Source organism: Cylas formicarius, unplaced genomic scaffold (genome assembly GCF_029955315.1).
Source record: "Cylas formicarius isolate icCylForm1 unplaced genomic scaffold, icCylForm1.1 PGA_scaffold_1__22_contigs__length_36826433, whole genome shotgun sequence".
In the NCBI taxonomy this organism is placed as follows: Eukaryota; Metazoa; Arthropoda; class Insecta; order Coleoptera; family Brentidae; genus Cylas; species Cylas formicarius.
In genome coordinates, this window is record NW_026844264.1 from 33,994,003 (window position 1) to 34,010,004 (window position 16,002).

General features: G+C 33.9%; 1 protein-coding gene across 1 annotated transcript in view; it reads left to right on the forward strand.

Annotated features, from left to right (window-relative positions):
• Positions 1-7,176: 7,176 nt before the first annotated feature.
• Positions 7,177-16,002, forward strand: part of LOC132696718 (cadherin EGF LAG seven-pass G-type receptor 1-like) — a 70,069-nt gene continuing 61,243 nt past the window's right edge. The window contains exons 1-2 of the mRNA XM_060661708.1: positions 7,177-7,310; positions 12,651-12,814. Of these exons, the coding sequence (XP_060517691.1) occupies positions 12,657-12,814 (158 nt within the window). The 5' untranslated portion in view covers positions 7,177-7,310; positions 12,651-12,656. The remainder of the gene's footprint in view (positions 7,311-12,650; positions 12,815-16,002) is intronic.

Sequence of the window (16,002 nt, forward strand, 5' to 3'; positions counted from 1 at the left end):
TACCGTCATGACTATTTACAGTGATAATATTCCTCGAAAAATGAATAAAATACCAGCGTCCATATTTTCTTGTGTTGTTGTTGTTGGAGCCTCCCATAACGACCAAAGAAAATTGGAAAAAGTTACATGTTGCTCACCACTCTGTTATTGAATATCAACCATAATTACTTATTTATTATTACGTAAACAACCAGCATTCTTTTGTTTCAAACAAGCTTCCACAGGCTACTGTAATACTTTCAGTTTTAGTCAAGCTCTGAAGAAGCCAACAGGATGATTGGCGAAACGTTAGCAATTTCGACTCAACAAAAACCGACGCAGGAGGAATCCAGAAGTTTTGTAAATAGTATCCATTTAGTCTGTCGAAGTTTCTTTAAAAAAAAATTAAGATCGTGCTCCTCTGGAAAATAGTATTCCTTGAGATTAATATAAAGAGAGTTAATGATAGTGATTTAATGATGATGTAAGTCTTATCTTTAGGTGATGAGCAGTTCATATAGATACTGCTAAGACTTTTGAAGCTTTATTTTAAGAGTTAATAATTTGTGATATGAATAGTTACTACAAGATACTTTAATAAAACCTGTTAATACTTATTACATTTATGACAATGTAGAACTTACATTGAGATTGAGACTTAATAGTCACTAAAATTAATCCGTAGGACATATAAAGCTAATTATATTCATAATTTTGTTATAACCAAACAGGATTTTCATTAATTTAAAGTTTGCATGATCAAGTCTACCCGTTACTGGGATCAAGTCTCCCAGAATATGGGACACTTGTTCCTTTTGGAAAGTTTTTGGAAAAAGAAAAAAAATAAATGAAGCACTCATAAATATAACAATCAAACAATGGGAAACAATAATAAACAATATTGACTACCTATATATGTATGTATTATTTTCATAGAACTAAATTTGATAAAAATATAAGCAAGAAACCAAAATGGTGATCAAGTGTCCCCAGTTTCCCCTACATTTTAATACCAATGAAGTTGATGGAGTTTTGCTTACATTAACAGATGGAACACACATAACATTTCTATGTCTGGTATCATACATTTGAAAGTCGGAATTTTTAATTTTTTTATTTTCATTGTGCACTGATAGATGAAAATTTAAAGGAAAGTTAGTATTTTCCTGGTCCTCATTTTGTAAACAACACAAGTTCGAAAAATTTTTTTTTCAAATTTTAAAGTTTCTGCCTCTGAAGAGTCTCCCCACAGTAATATATTCCCCCATCCGAAGTATTTTTTTGCCACGTCGGCAAAGTGGATCCGAATGCACGGATAAGAGCTTTTTTTTTAGATGAAAGTGCCGCCCGAGCGTGCGACGGTGAAAAAAAAAAAACGCCAGAAAGGACGTCAAAGCGAGTTCGTCGAAAGTGGGGGAACGAGAACGATAAAGAATGAATACGCGAAAAAAAAACGAGCCCTTTCAATGAATTATGCCCGGCTAATTGGTCGGAAAAAAGAGGGGCGGCCCGCCCACGTTGCCACACTTGGGTATTTTGATAAAGAAACTCGTAAAGATTCGTCTCGGGAAGTTTCTAAAGTCCTCAGAAGTATCCCCTTAAAACATTATCTCGTAACACCAACTTTTAAGTATATTTTTATTTTTTTTTAAATTTATCTCCTTTGCTCTTAATCCTAAAAGCGTTTTTCTAAAGCCCTTGGAAGTGTCCCCTCAAAATTTTATCTCGTAACACCAACTTTTAAGTATATTTTTGATTTTTTTTTTAATTTATCTCCTTTTCTCTTAATCCTAAAGCGTTTTTCTAAAGCCCTTCGAAGTGTCCCCTCAAAATTTTATCTCGTAACACCAACTTTTAAGTATATTTTTCATTTTTTTTAAATTTATCTCCTTTGCTCTTAATCCTAAAAGCGTTTTTCTAAAGCCCTTGGGAGTGTCCCCTCAAAATTTTATCTCGTAACACCAACTTTTAAGTATATTTTTGATTTTTTTAAAATTTATCTCCTTTGTTATTAATCCTAAAAGCGTTTTTCTAAAGCCCTTCGAAGTGTCCCCTCAAAATTTTATCTCGTAACACCAACTTTTAAGTATATTTTTGATTTTTTTAAAATTTATCTCCTTTGCTCCTAATCCTAAAAGCGTTTTTCTAAAGCCCTTCGAAGTGTCCCCTCAAAATTTTATCTCGTAACACCAACTTTTAAGTATATTTTTGATTTTTTTAAAATTTATCTCCTTTGCTCCTAATCCTAAAAGCGTTTTTCTAAAGCCCTTCGAAGTGTCCCCTCAAAATTTTATCTCGTAACACCAACTTTTAAGTATATTTTTGATTTTTTTAAAATTTATCTCCTTTGCTCTTAATCCTAAAAGCATTTTTCTAAAGCCCTTCGAAGTGTCCCCTCAAAATTTTATCTCGTAACACCAACTTTTAAGTATATTTTTGATTTTTTAAAAATTTATCTCCTTTGCTCTTAATCCTAAAAGCGTTTTTCTAAAGCCCTTGGAAGTGTCCCCTCAAAATTTTATCTCGTAACACCAACTTTTAAGTATATTTTTGATTTTTTTTAATTTATCTCCTTTTCTCTTAATCCTAAAAGCGTTTTTCTAAAGCCCTTCGAAGTGTCCCCTCAAAATTTTATCTCGTAACACCAACTTTTAAGTATATTTTTCATTTTTTTTAAATTTATCTCCTTTGCTCTTAATCCTAAAAGCGTTTTTCTAAAGCCCTTGGGAGTGTCCCCTCAAAATTTTATCTCGTAACACCAACTTTTAAGTATATTTTTGATTTTTTTAAAATTTATCTCCTTTGTTATTAATCCTAAAAGCGTTTTTCTAAAGCCCTTCGAAGTGTCCCCTCAAAATTTTATCTCGTAACACCAACTTTTAAGTATATTTTTGATTTTTTTAAAATTTATCTCCTTTGCTCCTAATCCTAAAAGCGTTTTTCTAAAGCCCTTCGAAGTGTCGCCTCAAAATTTTATCTCGTAACACCAACTTTTAAGTATATTTTTGATTTTTTTAAAATTTATCTCCTTTGCTCCTAATCCTAAAAGCGTTTTTCTAAAGCCCTTCGAAGTGTCCCCTCAAAATTTTATCTCGTAACACCAACTTTTAAGTATATTTTTGATTTTTTTAAAATTTATCTCCTTTGCTCCTAATCCTAAAAGCGTTTTTCTAAAGCCCTTCGAAGTGTCCCCTCAAAATTTTATCTCGTAACACCAACTTTAAGTATATTTTTGATTTTTTTAAAATTTATCTCCTTTGCTCCTAATCCTAAAAGCGTTTTTCTAAAGCCCTTCGAAGTGTCCCCTCAAAATTTTATCTCGTAACACCAACTTTTAAGTATATTTTTCATTTTTTTTAAATTTATCTCCTTTGCTCTTAATCCTAAAAGCGTTTTTCTAAAGCCCTTGGGAGTGTCCCCTCAAAATTTTATCTCGTAACACCAACTTTTAAGTATATTTTTGATTTTTTTAAAATTTATCTCCTTTGTTATTAATCCTAAAAGCGTTTTTCTAAAGCCCTTCGAAGTGTCCCCTCAAAATTTTATCTCGTAACACCAACTTTTAAGTATATTTTTGATTTTTTTAAAATTTATCTCCTTTGCTCCTAATCCTAAAAGCGTTTTTCTAAAGCCCTTCGAAGTGTCCCCTCAAAATTTTATCTCGTAACACCAACTTTTAAGTATATTTTTGATTTTTTTAAAATTTATCTCCTTTGCTCCTAATCCTAAAAGCGTTTTTCTAAAGCCCTTCGAAGTGTCCCCTCAAAATTTTATCTCGTAACACCAACTTTTAAGTATATTTTTGATTTTTTTAAAATTTATCTCCTTTGCTCTTAATCCTAAAAGCATTTTTCTAAAGCCCTTCGAAGTGTCCCCTCAAAATTTTATCTCGTAACACCAACTTTTAAGTATATTTTTGATTTTTTAAAAATTTATCTCCTTTGCTCTTAATCCTAAAAGCGTTTTTCTAAAGCCCTTGGAAGTGTCCCCTCAAAATTTTATCTCGTAACACCAACTTTTAAGTATATTTTTGATTTTTTTTAATTTATCTCCTTTTCTCTTAATCCTAAAAGCGTTTTTCTAAAGCCCTTCGAAGTGTCCCCTCAAAATTTTATCTCGTAACACCAACTTTTAAGTATATTTTTCATTTTTTTTAAATTTATCTCCTTTGCTCTTAATCCTAAAAGCGTTTTTCTAAAGCCCTTGGGAGTGTCCCCTCAAAATTTTATCTCGTAACACCAACTTTTAAGTATATTTTTGATTTTTTTAAAATTTATCTCCTTTGTTATTAATCCTAAAAGCGTTTTTCTAAAGCCCTTCGAAGTGTCCCCTCAAAATTTTATCTCGTAACACCAACTTTTAAGTATATTTTTGATTTTTTTAAAATTTATCTCCTTTGCTCCTAATCCTAAAAGCGTTTTTCTAAAGCCCTTCGAAGTGTCGCCTCAAAATTTTATCTCGTAACACCAACTTTTAAGTATATTTTTGATTTTTTTAAAATTTATCTCCTTTGCTCCTAATCCTAAAAGCGTTTTTCTAAAGCCCTTCGAAGTGTCCCCTCAAAATTTTATCTCGTAACACCAACTTTTAAGTATATTTTTGATTTTTTTAAAATTTATCTCCTTTGCTCCTAATCCTAAAAGCGTTTTTCTAAAGCCCTTCGAAGTGTCCCCTCAAAATTTTATCTCGTAACACCAACTTTTAAGTATATATTTGATTTTTTAAAAATTTATCTCCTTTGCTCTTAATCCTAAAAGCGTTTTTCTAAAGCCCTTCGAAGTGTCCCCTCAAAATTTTATCTCGTAACACCAACTTTTAAGTATATATTTGATTTTTTAAAAATTTATCTCCTTTGCTCTTAATCCTAAAAGCGTTTTTCTAAAGCCCTTGGAAGTGTCCCCTCAAAATTTCATCACTTAACACCAATTTTTATGTATTTTATGTATACTTTTGATTTTGTTAAAGTTTGTCTCCTTTTCTCTTACTTCTGAAAGCATTTTTCTCATATCTTCGACGGCAGGTATGGGGTTCCGCTTATTTTATGGAGGTTTCTTAAGCCCTTCGAAGTGTCCCCTCAATTTTTTTTAAGTAACACCAATTTTTTTAAAGTATATTTTTGATTTTTTTTAAACTTATCTGCTTTACCTCCTAATTCTAAAAATGTTTTTTTCCGATACCTTCGACTACATGTAGGGGGTTCCGCTTTTAAAGGAAGCTTGCTAAGACAATTTAAGATGTCCTCTCCAAATTTTAAATTACAACACTAATTTTTACATACATGTTGTAAAAATTAATCGTGTTTATCCCTTAATTTCAAAAGCGGGTTACCTTCGACAGCAGTTAGAAAGCTCTGCTTTTATAAAAATGTTTCTAAAGCTTTTCGAAGTGTTTGCTCAAAATTATGTCGCGTAATATATATACAGTGAAAACTCCCTATAACGAAACTCTATATAAAGTAAAACTCTGTATTATTAAAAAAAACTTGGTGTACTATTAGGTCTCCATACAAAACTATGCATTAATCCACTCTGTATAACGAATTTCTCACTCTCTCACTCTCTCTTGTTTCAATCAGTTCTAATTTGACTTAACTGCTATTTTTTACAAAATGACGCCACATAAAACTCTTCAATTTCGAAAAGAAAAATGTGTTTGTGGAAAACTTTCTAAAAAACTTATAATAGTGTTAGTAGCTACCAATATGAGTGAGAGAGGAAAAAGAAAGCGAGTCGTGATTGAAAAATCAACTAACCCACCATGTTTTAAGAACATCAAGCATATGTCTGTCACTTACATGGCAAACAAGTCTGGATGGATGACATCGCAAATTTTTGAAGAGGAGATACGGAAATGGGATGCAGAATTAAAGGGGAGGAAAATACTACTTCTCTTAGATAACTGAACTGCACATCCCGATATTCCAAATCTGCGGAATATTGAATTGGCATTTCTTCAAGCCGAAACAACAAGTATATTATTGCAGCAGATGGACCAGAGCGTAATAAAAAGTCTGAAGAGTCGATACAGGAAAAACATTTTAATGGAAATTTTCCATTAATACGCTAGATGCAGTCGACTTTATTAGTAAAGCTGGGAAAGAAGTGACAGCAGAAACAATTCAACATTCCTTTCGTCATGCAGGACTTATTAACGAGACAGAATGCGAACAGAGCTTGGAAGATGATCAGCCACTAAGCGAGTGGTGATAGATCAGGATTTGGGAGGAAGGAGGAGATGAAGAAGTTGATCTGGGACCACCACCAACCATTGAACAAGCCCTATATTCAACTAAGCTGCTAGAGAAAGGAAGATGCCCCTCTCGAAGAAATGGTGAAAATACAAGCCAAAGTACGGGATGCGTATTGGCATACTAAAACAATTCAAAAGAAAATAACAAATTATTGGAGACATTAATTGTAGTTCTTAAATATTTATAAAAAACTTTTTAAGATGTCCTCTCAAAATTTTAAAATTTTAAAGTCCAATATTTGCATACGTAGTTTTGATTTTTTTCGAATTGTTCCCTCAAAATTTTATCACATAGCACCAATTTTTAAATATATTTTCTATTTTTTTTTAAATATATATTCTTTTCATCTTAATTCTAAAAGCCGGTTTCTGATACCTTTTACGGAAGGAGTGGGCTTCCGCTTTTAAAGCATTTTTCTGATAACTTGGACTACAGCTGCGGGGTTCCGCTATTAAAAGGAACTTGCCAAGATTCTTTAAGACGTTCGCTCCAAATTTGTTCATATATTTTTGATTTTTTTTATTTATTTTTCTTTTTCTATTAATTCTTTAAGCGCCTTTCTGATACCGTCGACTGCAGCTGGTGGACTCCGCTTTTAAAGGGAACTTTCCAAGACGCTTCAAATGTCTAATTATTTAATATATTTTTTAATTTTTAATAATGCGCCTTCCATTTTTCTTAAGCTTAGTGAAATTTTGTTATTTAATAGGATTTCTTTCTTGCTATTCCTAGTCTTCAAAGGCAAACGTCCCTAATTCCCTAAGCCATTTTCTAACATAATTATTACTTTATTGCAGTCAATACCAAAAAAAAAAGTTTATCTGCGAAGGCTCTATACAATTCATCCCATTTAACAAAAAATGGCAGCGTTTCGGAGAACCGGCAACGTTGGCCGCGGATGTCGTACATTATCCGGCGAACTTTCCGGCACTCGCAGTCTGAAACGTGTCGCCCATAGGAGAGCGTCGTGACGCTCTACGTCACTCGCGTCACGTGCGTCGGTTTTTTCATTTTCGGCGGAGGAGCCGACGCGACTAAAAAAACCCACTCGAAATCTTCGATTTTCGAAAATATTCGGCAGGTACGTGGTGGAGATCAAAAAATTACGCCCCCCCCCCCTATTTTCCAGTAGTGCGTGACGTCATCCGGACGCTAGACAAAAAAAGTGGTTTTGGGGGAAAAAATAAAAAAACCTTGGGGGACTCGTTTGTATTCGGAGAGTCCTCCACCAACGTTAGGGATTCGCATCCCGATGGTAAATAAATTATTCGCGTTGCCTTCTCCCCGATTAATTTCTAATACACTTCCCCCCAATTGGGTGAAAGCTTGCTATGGGGGTTCTGGGAGACAATCGCTGTCCGAGACGGTAACTGGCATAATTTTATCGATTAAAACAAGGGGGCATCCGAAGACTGCCCTTTCTTTCTCATTTCCTCATATTATACTCTGTTCGTACGGACGGGAGAGCAATGGAATGTTTAACCATCGGTAATGTATATACAGGTCAAAACGGACGGGCCATCGAATACCACTATATTCTTTCCATCAAAATATTTTGTTTCATCAAATATACCCACTACTTAAAGAGATACAGGGTGATAAAAGTAATTTTACTTTTTTCGTTTTTCATTACTTTATTACTTTTTGAAAAATATGTTTAATTCGTGAGCCACCCTGTATACTTTAAAATGATTTTAAATTGTGCGTCCTAACAATGAGATGATGCACTTCAAACTATGGTTGACTTACCCTGTATTATTTCGTCGCTGCGATCCAGATCCATGTACCCTTGACGTGGATTAGTTTCAGAAATGTTATTAATAAATTAGACGAAAAAGTTTCCAATAAATCCGTTTATCGCAACTTATTTTTCGAAATAACAGTAACACTTTCGTGATATTTTTTTATTTTATCTTTTAGTTTGTTTTTGAAAAAAAAAAATAAAAAATAAAATGATTATTTGATGGAACTTAACGAAGCAGTTTAATATAGAGTTTCACAAATGCTTAATGTATATTCTAAACAAAGAAAATATGCTTATCAGCGTCGAACATAATCTCCTTTTTTAGAAAAGCTAGCGTATTGCGGTTCCCTGCTGTCTTAGAGTTTTAGCAACAGTAACACGTAACATATATAAACAACACTATTTTGTTAAACCCATAAGTTGAATTTGTTTGTTAATATAAAAATAGGTTAATTTAAAAGGGTGGAAAGGGGGAGGGGTTCCTTTATCTAAATTATGAGATTTTAAAAAGTGAAGGTGAAACTTTCCCGAAAACCTACTTTTTTGTGGTTTATTTTATACTCGAGATCTAATTTGTTCCGAAACTTTTGGCCAGACGTCGGCCATTTCTCTAATGGAGCTTCGGCTGCCACCTAATTTTAGTTGCTCTTAGTTTTACGACATTCTCTATACGTTATGGAGTCGCGAATCAAAAATTAACGACGGCATTAACCCGGACAGACTTCTACTCCGCCGCTACTCATTCGATTAAGTCTCAGAAGCCCCCCCAGGTGGGTAGAAAGGGTTGGGGAACTTCCGGGAAGCATTGAAAAATTCTGACCTTCCTGGCAATTGCTTAGATTTGTTTCATTATCATATAAAGGTCAAAATAAAATAAAATAAAATAAATAAAATAAAAATAAACATAAAACATAAAAATATTATAGACAGTTTTAGTTAAAATAACACTAGAATAAATTTTCTAACAGATCGGTATCGTCGAATTGAAAAAACACGTCATGTACAGGGACTACAAAAATTTAAAGGCTAACCAATAGGCAGACGAGGCTGCCCAATTACAGGATATTCAATTACACATACACAGAAGTTACTCAGTAATTAAGAAAAAATAGTGTCATGCGAGCTTAATTTATGGAACTATAGATTGTTTTCATACGAAAAGTAGTGTCTGTCTCTATTAGATCATAATTTAAAGCTTCCAAAAAGATTGTTTTTGAACGCTCTCTATCCGATCGACATACTTGCGATAGATCGGATTCCACACGGTAAATGAAAATTCCAAGGTGGATTTGATGAAGCTATTATAAACTAGAATGATTGATTTTTGGTTACGTAAACCTTTGGTGTTACGTAATACAGAAATATTTTCTACAGGCCTTTCACATGTTGACTCAGAGTTCAGTATGATGACTAAATCTTTAACTTGAATAACTTAGCAACTTAATAGAGCCGTATCGTATTATAGACAACTAAGAAATTTTACAAAGCATGCAATAGCCATGGAAAAAATGACCTATTTTAATACAAGGTCAAGAACACTGGACTAAACTAAACTAAATCCATCTGATGATGAAAAATCCCTTCGCGATTCCAGAAGAGCCCCAAAAGTGCACAGATATCCATAATTTTTTTCAAGAGACTGATAATTGAATGATAATTAAACTTTCACAACAGTAATATGGGAACAGAGGAAGTTTAAACCTTTAATCTAATTCTAATCGCAGGCATTACTCCAGATGTGGATATCTGGAAAAAAGCAATCATTAAACCTATTATCAAAGGTGGCAGACCTGTAAATATGCTCGCAGCAGTTTCTAAAATATTGGAATCACATATATGTAAGCAAATTACTGAGATTTTAGGAAACAATTATCTTATACCGCATTGCCAATCATGATTTAGAAAACATGTTATCACCACAACAGCAGTAGCAAATGATGTAACTGTACTTGCGTAGTATAGTATACTTGGAGTATACTACGGAAGACATTCTTACAAGTAGATACAGTAGAGTGACAACATCGAACTCTTTGCTATAAACTTCTCTTGTCTTTATAAGTGTCTGATATGAATCAGCGTGTAACAGTTTGCCGAAGATTATAAACGTCATTTACCATTCGGTATCAAATCCATTACAAAAGTTCAACAAAATCTTCACGCAGATCTTAACAACTTGAACTTATTTGCAAGAAATCACAACCTAAAAGTCAACCCTCAAAAAAAAACAACGACATTCGAGAAAACGTTGAACTAAAGATCTACGTTGAGATTGAAAATGATTTTATTTTAGATGTAAATAGAGCAAAAAATTTAGGTTTGACTCACCATTTGCTTTATTTTCCAAAACAAAATGGCCGCCGAGAAGCTTGTTCTCCATTTTCTTCATCTTATAAATTAGTGTATCATTTGCTTTTTACCACTGAGTATGCTCTGGAAACACAGCGGTAAACGATTTTTTTTACGTGCTCTTGGTCATAGGAATTTAGTTTTACAGGACTCTTATAGTAAGAGTAGGCAGACTCTTGGTCTCAGGTGACCTCTCTCGAGGTGTTTCTAATGACAAGGAGGGATACCCCAGGCGATACGTACGCTTTCAGGATTTCAATCTACGCCATAAATCGGTTCTGCGCAACATTAACCTTAGCCTTAAAATAATAAAACACAAAAAATTGTAATAGTTGAATCTCTCTAGATATGATTAACATGGATTAAGAAACAAGTTTTACAAAAGACACTTTAGTCATCAGTTTTTTTTTTATTCACGAGCGGAGCGAAACGAAAACTAATTTTAGTGTGGCGTGACCATCGTGGGAATCGTCAAAAAATTCCATTAGTGTGCCGAAATATCGGATGGCTTCCCACCCGTAACTGAAGTAACGAAAAACTCGAAGTTTTTCGCAAGAGTGTTTAATGAAGTGTATAATTGAGCATTTCAGAGCATTGAATAAGTTGGTTAAGGAGTTTATACAAAAATGATTAGAATAATATACAAATATACAAAAATATTTTTCTCCATAAATCGTAGGAGACAAATATTTTTTTGAAAAGGCTGCGACTTCATTTGTTCAGAACTTTAAATGAATAGGTTAATATTTAATCTTACCTAAGTAATATTTTGTTTTTATAAAAATGTATTTACTTGTCTCGTTTTTCCCTTTTTGTGAGCTTAACGGATTTTGAAAATTATGGTGTCAGAATGATGCAAAAAAGTACCGGTTTTAAAAAGTTTTTGTGCTCAGTAGGGTGCCATTAGGTTATCCTAAAATATTAATAGTTCATTACGTTAAATGCTATTTGCCATTAGACAAGTAAAGAAAATTTTCACTTACAATTTTTCACATAATCAGGTGACACGTTAAATAGTATTTATGATGGTCACAGCCTGCTGGACACAATTTTCAAAAATTAAATAAAAATGTGAAAAAAAAAAGAGAAAAACTGTCCTAACTGACGTAGAATGATCTCCTGAATTCAAAAATGCAAAAAATATAGGATGTAAAAGTTACTGTCGTTTCCGCTCAAACCGGAAGTGCAGGAGTTCCCACTTTCTTGCGTCACCCGGTCCACCAATCTAAATCATATATAATTTTCATAATTATTATATAAAAAAAGAAACAGGCTCAGGAATATAAATCGCCTTACGAGGCTCCAAAGTCGAAACTTTTGAAGCTGACATAACCTTAACCGTTCCGGGGATTCCGGTGTACGTAATTCCGGAGCGCCCGGACTCTGTGGCATTTCGCGTGCATCTACCGGATATTAATGTTCGTTAGTGCGGTTAACAATGTGGGCGAAGTTGTATGGGCGCCATTACGAACGTCCTACGAAAAATAATTAACGACGTGAAAACTTTCCGGGTTTCTACGGCCCGCGCATGCAATCGAGAGCGCTTGGGCCAATGATAAATGGGCCACCGGCCCACCCGAACTTATTCCATCAGAAGAATAATAAAATTTTCATTGTTAGAGAGAATTGCCGTACGCCACTGTTTTCTTACAAAAATCTAACTAACCAACGAACGTTGAAATTTTTCGTGTTTTCCACTTAAATTATTTTAAATGTCTTTTTGACAATATTATGCACCACCTACTAATACATAAACAAACAAACTTTGCCGTATAAAATAAGAAAGTTGTATTTATCTATGAGAAAACTGTAGAAAAAATCTGAGTACGCCACTGCATTTGTTTTAGAAAAATGTCATAATAATTTTTTTCTCTGGATCCAAAATTTTCGTAAATTAAAAAGTTATTGGCAATTTTCAAAATGGCCGAAAATTGAAAAACGTCCTATATATCTGCTTGATGCTGTTCTTCTTGCTAGACCAACAATAAAGGACCTACTTAAAAAATAGCGGCGATTGGTACTTTTTTGACTATACTGCACCGGTATGAGTTCGTTCGTAGTAGGCCATGCTTCAAAAACGACAAGAATCTAATACATGGAGTGGGAATCTATCCTTACCGCTACACCCGTGCCCGCTAGAATAGACGTATTTTGAGAAAATACTCCGTAAAAATGTCGCATGCAAGCCGTTGTTCAAATAATACAATAAGATACATACAAACAAAACAATTATAAAAACATTCCAGAATAAAATTTCAATCAATACATAGTTTTTCATTAATCTCTTACACTCTTCACACTCAGAGCGAATTGCTCGTATTTTATTTCCAGGAAAAAATGGACACCCTGTACGCGGCGAGGCTTCACGGGTTTCCGAATTTGACCCGCGGGGGTACAGAGCCGGCTCTGACGGAGCAAAGCGTCCTGTCCCTTCTGATCGTATTGGGCAGCAGTTTGTCTTTGGTCGCCTTGGTTTTTGCTTTCATCACGTACAGGTAAGAAACAAAAAAAAATGTTACCATAGAAAAGGGCTGATTTTCTTCATTCATAGAGAGTGTTTTCAGTAATTAAGGGGGGCGACATTTTGGTCCATTTTAAAAAGAAAACTTCAAATGAACATATGTCTTAAACATACTAACTTATATATTTTTTTAATATATGTTTTGGCAGACATTGACAGTAAGTAGTAACAAGAAATAACAATTAGATAATATAGCACCTTTATTACTACTGTAATTTGATTACTTATAATTTTTTAGCAGATCGATATAAGTTTATCCACTGTCGCACAAATAAAAAAGCTGTTAAAATTCAATGTTAACGTAATAAAGTCACCAGGAAAGTGATGCGGTTTAATGTAATATATGAGGCATCGTGTATCAGATATATGGCGAAAGTAATCATTTATAGCCATGCAAGTTAGTATATGAGAATTAATTCCATTGTTGTTTTAGAAAAACATTTTGCAATAGCAACTTCACTTTTATCAGCAATAGTTTTTTTTTTGGCACCAGTATAGGTATAGGCAACGAAATATTGCCAATATAATGCACTAAAAAGTGTAAGAAAACCACTGGGCTTTCAAGGCAAGCAATTCATTGTCGTCCGTGCAAGGAGTGAAAAAGCTTGGTGTTTTGTCCCACTTCAAATTCTACAGATTACCATTTTGTTATTAATAGCGAGATATGTATTTTAAAAACTATGTAAACTGAGGAAAACCTAACCTATTTTGGTTTTTGGAATAATTTATTTGTGTTTACATTTGTCTATTCGAGACTCTCGTTAAAATCAAATATTTTTTTTACATGAATCGACCTTTGCGTCTTATGTTCAAATTCGTATACATTCATAACAATTAATCAGCAACAAGTAACTTAACAAATCTTGGATAATAATGAAAATATGATCGCCCGATTATGGGAGGCGATGCTACAAGGGTCTTAACCCGGAATATTTTTGGTTTTTAGAAATATAACTAATGTGACTAGATAAATTTTACTTAGTACAGAATATAAGGAGATTGAAAATAATTAAACTTAACTTAACCTGGCCTACTAACTCCCGTCATCATCGATCATAACATAGCCTTGTGACATTACCTTATCGCCGTCCATTTATTAGTTCGCACAATTTATGTTTCATTTATTGCACACTTTATACACTTTGACGGTTTCATCAGATCTTAAGTGAAACTCATCTAAAAAAGAAGTTGAAAACGAGGCAAGGCAATTCTACGTCGTTCTCGAAGCTCAACACAATATGGCCGACGGGGAGGGTAAATAAATGGAAAATAAGGCGGAAGTTGATTAATCGTCGTCGTTATTACGTACGTCATGCAATTAGGCCGAGTCTAGTCGGTGTTAATTAATACCTTTCATAATAAATTTTTCGAGTTATTTTTTCGAAAGGGGTGAATTTAGTCGTCCATTGCGTTGTTAATTACATGGGCGCGCAGCTAATTTCGTTTATATACCAGCGAAAATTAAGTATGCAGCGTGTCCCATGAGTAACGCCAATTACATTGTAAGAACGGTACTCATTTGCTTATCATACGGTCGGAAAATATCAGCCAGTACGTTGAGCAATGCTACTTGTGTGCCAAACTTCTTTTCAGAACCACATTGTGTAAGTGGAACAATATTGTAAGCAATAAAAAAGTTGCCCGAAGAATGCTTATCAAATGGATATTATTATACGTCATTGAATTAAAAGCTTTGAATAAATATTACTACAACTACAACGCTTCAGCATTAACGGTGACACGCCATCCAATACATTTGTTTTGATACCGTTAAACGTCTTATTTAAATTATTAGGATCAGAAACTCTGTTGGGTAATGGCTATTTTTTTTGCCATTTTAAATGTTATTTTGCCCCTGAACCATGTCAAAGTATTTTTTTCTTCCCCTTCTCATCATGGGCAGTACGAAGTTTCGTGGCAATTTATAATTCTTCTAGATTTTTATGTCGGCCCCACAAAATTGTTTTTAATTTTATGGGACGATGATGTAAAAAACGAACGTCGGCGCGCCACTGAACCGAACCGAATGGCACAATATAATTGTTAATATATGCGGAACGATATTTCCCAAATTTCTCGCAATTAAATAAATTTTATTTCGGACCCGGCACGTTGTTATACATATACATAATGGGAAAACATGTTTCGGATAAAGGGCCATTTTATTTCCGTTATTTGGAGGGGCCGGGGGGCCGTGTGCGGGTTTTCCCCATCGATCCGAAGTATACGGTGTGTCGCAAAATGGCAAAAATTCGCGGCTGATAATTAGGCAACGGGGTGTAACAAAACTGCCGTCGTTCGGGATTTCCCGCGGAGTGAGACGCCCGGAATATATATATATACGCGTAGCCCCCGCAGCGAACATCATACGTTTAAGTAAATATTTGAGACGTTTCGCGCCAGCGGCAGCCAGAGATCTGTTTGCGTTGTCGTATCTTAAGGCTTTACCTCGGTTTATCGGGGGGACTGCCGTTGCTTACTTCCGCCCATTCCCTGCCCCCCACCCCCCTCCCACATACCGCCAGTTTTAGTCGCCTCCCTCTTCACAGACGTTATTGTACTTTTTTCGAAGATTTTTTTAAAGATATAAAATTGAACCACTCTTCTACATCCTTGTGCCACCTATACCTCCATACACCTTTACTATACCAATTAAGATTTTTCCCAGTTCTATTATTTTAATATTTATTATTGTTTAATTTTGTTTAAGTTTAGATTTTATAACAGTCTTAATAGTTTTTTTTTCGAAAATAGAACGGGTCGCCATTTTTGAACTAATCCTGTTCCTCCATACAATACTCACATACCTCCATATACGTCACCAATACATTTTTTTTTCACAGCTGTAGGGTTTTATTACAAGATAAGATTTAAAAGAGGTTTATAATAGTTTTTATAGTTTTATTCTAAATCTATTGGTATTACGGGTGTTACATATATTTTTTTGACGAGTGTTTGGCGAGTCAGTACAGTTGAACTACTCTTACACTTCTATATACCTCGCATATACCCCCATATATGTCAGATATATCTACGTACACCTCTACTAAAGTAACTGATATTAAATAATTTTTTATTATATATTATTATATTATATATTATGACTTATTACATATTATATAATGTTTACAAGAAACCCTTTTTTTCTAACAGTTATTATAG